General features: G+C 36.0%; 1 protein-coding gene across 1 annotated transcript in view; it reads right to left on the bottom strand.

Annotated features, from left to right (window-relative positions):
• Positions 1 to 2,032: 2,032 nt before the first annotated feature.
• The window catches only part of EFCAB7 (EF-hand calcium binding domain 7), a 31,387-nt gene continuing 28,080 nt past the window's right edge, over positions 2,033 to 5,339 (bottom strand). Inside the window, exon 14 of the mRNA XM_009688678.2 lies at positions 2,033 to 4,446. Coding sequence (XP_009686973.1) covers positions 4,372 to 4,446 — 75 coding nt within the window. The 3' untranslated portion in view covers positions 2,033 to 4,371. The remainder of the gene's footprint in view (positions 4,447 to 5,339) is intronic.

The following is a 5,339-nucleotide window of genomic DNA, read 5'->3' as shown; positions in this document are numbered from 1 at the left end:
AGGGCTGGGGAAGAAATGCAGAAGGATTCACTCAGAAACTTAAGAACGGGAGTTGTTTAAGGCCCTGCTCCTGCGTCCATCTCTAAAATGCAGATTTGAAACTGGAATTGCTGTTGGGGGCACTGAGGATAAAATCGTGAGTACTCCTAAAAACTTAAAGAGAGTCATGTATTAAAACATACACAGCAGGATTTGCCTATGTGGTTAAATAATTGTATCTGGCAAAGGCATCAGGAGACGGAGTACTGTAAAGAATACTGCCAAGTAAAAAACGTGGTGAAGAGACACATAGGACCCCGGGGGCCTAAGGAGGGTGCAATATCTGCATTTTCTCTGAGTGCCTTCAGCTTGTATTTCCAAGACTGAAGCACTCCTGGAAGGCTACAGGTGAAAAAAAAAAAGTAAATAAAAATAATAAACACTATGTAGCAGAATAAACTCACATGACCTGTAAGTAACAGAAACACCAAGGTATCAGTGAGATAATGTTTTGCATGAAAAATCATAAGGTTTTTAGTCCACTAGAACAATCAGAGTGGAAAGATAAACTGAAGGTATGTGGAGAAGATTTTAATGGCCATAATGCTAGTATTTTTCTTGAGTCCACTGCTTCTTTTGGCATCTCACAGCTCTGAATCTTAATTCTCAGGCTTGTATTTTTGAAGGAGTTTTAAGTCCCTCTTACGCATTAGGACTAAGAAATCAGTGACACAGACAAAAGCTATCACCTCTCTCCTCAAGCACTATTTCCCTCGTCCTGAAACTAGAACACTTACCCTGAAGGGTCACTGAATGACCCTATTCAGTGCAGCCGGTACATAGAGGCTAAAGCAAACTGGAAAATACTCTGCACACAGGACTGAGATCTCTATTCTAACCTCCTCCCTTCTTGGCAAGGAAGGTAGAACCTGCCACTGAGAAGAGAACTAGCCTATGCTCCCATTTAAAAAGTCAGAAAATAAAACTCTTCTTAGCAGCTGGAAGAACAAGATCGGAAAGCCAAAATCACTCCATTCTCTATTGCTCTGTGTCATATTTTACTAGACCCTAACTGCAGTAAAACTAAGTCTTTTCATGTGTAATGATTTCTCAGCTAAGTACTTCTTTCAGCTTTAGGCTTTCTTTTTCTAAAAAATTCCTGACACGTCTACCAAGGTGGATTTTATAACCAAAGGAAATATAAATAATGGAGCATTCACTTTGTACTTCTGCCTCCTTTATCTATCAGTATTTCCCAGTTCTTTCTTAGACATTAAACGAGGAAATCGTGATGTATCCTTACATCAGGAATGTTGCCCAGAGGCAGCATTTCAGAGTTCTTACACTGTTGTTTTTATCTGCATTAACTTTTCAGCTAGAAATTACCAAGTATTTGTGGAGTCTGCTAATACAATTTCAACTTTTTTTTTTCAGACAATCCTGAAAACAAAAAAACTATTGTCTGCTGTACTGGCTAAGGAAAAAGAAACAGATCACCAGTTAGACCTGCCTGAGCATGGGTTCCTGGGGTGTGTAAATCACAGCAGGCCTCTAGCCCTGCTCTCATTTTGTAACTGACATTTACTTGCCCAGTATTCAATTACAGCAGAGTAACAGCAGACAGTACAGGAGCTGCTGGCAGATGCATATAGCTTTTCAGGACTACTTGCTACCCTCACTGCCTATTTTAAACTCAGACACTTTTTAAGCATCCAGTGACCAGGGTCATCATTTTTTATGGTAACAGACATTTAGAGGAACTAGAAAAACATAACAGATTGAATATGTTCGGCGCCTCACAGTTCTTTTTCATTTCTGCTGCAGTTTATACTGGATGGACTTTAACCTCCTTATTTCAGCTACTCTGGAAATAGTTTATTTCTGTTAACAGTCAAGAGCCCAAAACAAAGCTCTCATCTTCCTCAAAGAATGTTATTTCCTTATTATATGTGAAAGCCCAGACTTTATTTTACACAAAAGCATATAAAAAACAGTGGTTAATTATTCAGAAGAAGTGCAAAATGAGTATTATAATCAATTAAAACAAACCAAATACAATCAAAAAGGAAAAAATTCTTTATCAAGTGGCAAAATGAAATCAAGAACCCACCTCTTTATATTTCCCAGGTCAAAACCACAGGAATGTTGAATTAGTAACCCATCAGATCAATTTAAGAAAGCAAATTTCTTCTCAGTGAAGCAATTCCAGCATAAGATGGAATTACAGTACATATTACAGAAAATAAAGGCATATTTAAGGAAGCTAGCCCTTACAGAAATGCAATTATCTTATTACTGTCAGCTGTATTATTGAACACTACTATTTTTTATTGTTTCTCAGTAAGTTTTCATTCCAAATTTATTGTGTCAGAGAGTATCTGTTGAATAGTCTACTCCATCAAAGGATTTTGCATACTATGTTTGCATACATGTTTATATATCAGAGGCTGACTTTTAACGGTAAGTAGGGGAGAATATTTCTGCAAACACATAGATGAAGTCCAAATTCAATTTATATCTTTAGTCTATGTGGATGTGGATTAAATCCCTTAAAATTCTCCTTATTGTTAATGCTCAACATTTTCAAATATCTGCCCTCTTATTTTAGGTATTTAAATACAGATTTAGAAGTCAAACTTCAGTCTCGTGTATCATAAGTTAGATTTCTGATCATAGTGATGAGAAGACTAATAAATTTTATAATAATAAATCTAATAAATGTATTTCTTCAGAGCTTGTTTAAATGTCAATTTCGATTTGTGAACAGGAAATAATATTGCTACCCAGAACACAGAGATGAGTTCCATGAGCATTACTCTAGAAACAAATACTAAGAGACTGAAGTAACTGGCACTGGCAGTTACTCTTGGCAGCAGTAATTTAGCTTTCACTCAAGTATTGCAGTCTTCATTTCTAATGACATATTCAGCAATATGTATAGCATCAAATTTCCTTCATGGACACTCAGCAAGCCCAGAACACCCGTCCCTTACCCTCCCCTCCAAATATAAAAAGTCTTAAAATTTTAATTTATAGAGTCATAATAGTTTCAAAAAATTTCAACGATCGTGATTTTTTCCTGTGATGCCAATGTTAATGTTGGCACTTCAAAACATGCAGGAAAGCAAGGACTAGTCCCTCAAATTTCTATCATCTTGATTAGAAAAATCATAAACCAAATGGTTAAGGTTCAGATGTCAAAACGGTGAGCTTCAAAGTAGTATTTGATTGAATGCTACATGGTACAAAAAGAAAAGAAAAAGCTTTCCAGTTAGGCTGTTTGCAGGGCAAAAAAAAGAAGAAGAAAAACCATAAAGACAATAGTGTGAAACTGAAATAACGAAAGCTGAATAGGAAGAGAACTAGGCAGAGAACAAGAAAGGCGTGTTAGGGAAATAAGAACAATTTTCCCTGAAGGTAGGAAGTAGGAAGCAACAAACACACACGACACTGACAGGTGATCACACTGCTGAAAAGAGAAAGCATTCAAGGAGGCTAACAGGATATCCAATAAGTAAAAATAAATGTTGGTTACAAAATTTGGGGCATATTGAGAAGGAAAGCAGCTGGGGGTTAAAATTAAAGAATGATATTTAAAAAAAAAAAAAAAAAAGAAAGAAAAAATAACCCTGTGGCAGTAACAGAATTTAGGAGACGTCTTCAAGCTGTGGAAAAAAAAAATAGTTTTTGCCAAGAGCCTAATATAAATGAAAAAAATAGCTAAAACTGCATATTCTCTGCTTTGGGCAACGATAGGTCTAAAACAGAGATGGGACATTCAAGGAGATGAAATACATGGAGCTTCCTCTCCAGTTAACTTCAGGGTTGTTAAGTAGGAAGGGGAGTTGGAGAAACAATAATTTGCAGCCCTTGGCGTGTAAATTCCTCACCACATAGTGCATGTGACCAGCTAAAGCTCTGCAGGAGAATGGAGGAAGAGGATTATTTCGAAGATGTTCAAAATGTGATTCATGTCATCAAAGATGCACATCTGTACGTTTGTTTGTCATTCAGACAGGGAATCATTCCTCCTACATCTTCCTGCAGGTTTATGTTTTCACGGTTTATTCTACAGAGAAAATGTTTCTCCCTTTAGCCTATTTTAGCTGTTGATAAGCGAAAGCTTTTATATTTCTAATTCCCTTAAACTGTTAAGATAGGTGAGCATCAGACCTTGCAGTTTCCTAAAAGCCGTTAGCAGAAGTGTGATATCAGAAATAAATAAGTAGATAACGTGATTCACTGACTCTAACAAATGAAAGTCTGGGAGTGAAATATCAATTTGTGCCAGCTTTTGGATGAGGACAAGACTAGAAATTATCTAGAACTTGAGAAAAAGAAATCCTGGTTTAGTTTGAATGCTACCAAAAAACAGCGCTCTAACTAGAGCATTTAACGTAAGAGGGAATGCACACAATTATAAAGCCATTCTTCCTGCTCATTCAGTGGCATCACATGTTGGGAAACCTGAATAAAAGAGAGAAGATGTTAGTGAAATAGTTTATTGGAGAACTGTGTGTATGTTACTTTAAGTGCTATTTAGAAAAAAGTAACTGTTTCAGTACTTTTATCACTAAGATATAAAGATGACCATTCAGCATCTATAATGACTGCTAGTATTCAATACTTAAGATTGAATTTAATTGCATTACAGCAAAAAATCCATGAGAGTCATTGAGTCTACAATTCATACTGAAGGAAGCAGAAATTAAAATTAATAAAACACTTTATGGGGTCACACTTTAGTTATCTGAAGTGTCAGCAGTAATATTAGAATAGGTCCCAATCCTGCCAGTCTCATGGGACTGTATCTGTTTATAGTGGACCTGAGTGCATCCACATCAGGGCAGTAGTTTGGAAACCTGTGAAATGTAAAATAGTTCGGATGTCTCCTCTTTTAAAGACACAGCTCATACTTTTAGAGTTATAAAAACTGGATTGTCTTCATAAATGAATGAAGAAAAGCATCATTTGTATTTGTAATGCAATTTCAACATCATTCTTTACCTTAGAACCATAATTTAAAATTTTCACTAAAACCTGTCCAACTCGGGAATAGGGATCAACATAGCAAACTGCCTCATGGCTAAACGTGGTCCATAAGTCAAGTTTTAAAAAAATTTGCTGTCTGTAAACAACACTGTGCATAAGGAGTTCAATATAGATATTTTTATTCATAACTAGCACATACTTGGTCTGTTCCTCACAGCCATCTATACATCAGATTAAAACTTAAGTTAAAAAGAAAATTTAACAATATTAATAAATGGTACATACACTGAATGGACAACTGAACCATACATATGTATGAAAAACTGAACAGCTATGCACTTTTATAGCTAATCTGCACGGGGAAACAC

The sequence above is a fragment of the Struthio camelus genome, chromosome 8, assembly GCF_040807025.1.
Source record: "Struthio camelus isolate bStrCam1 chromosome 8, bStrCam1.hap1, whole genome shotgun sequence".
NCBI classification, from domain to species: Eukaryota; Metazoa; Chordata; class Aves; order Struthioniformes; family Struthionidae; genus Struthio; species Struthio camelus.
Note: the sequence above shows the minus strand (reverse complement) of the source record. Positions and strands in the feature narration are given on the sequence as shown.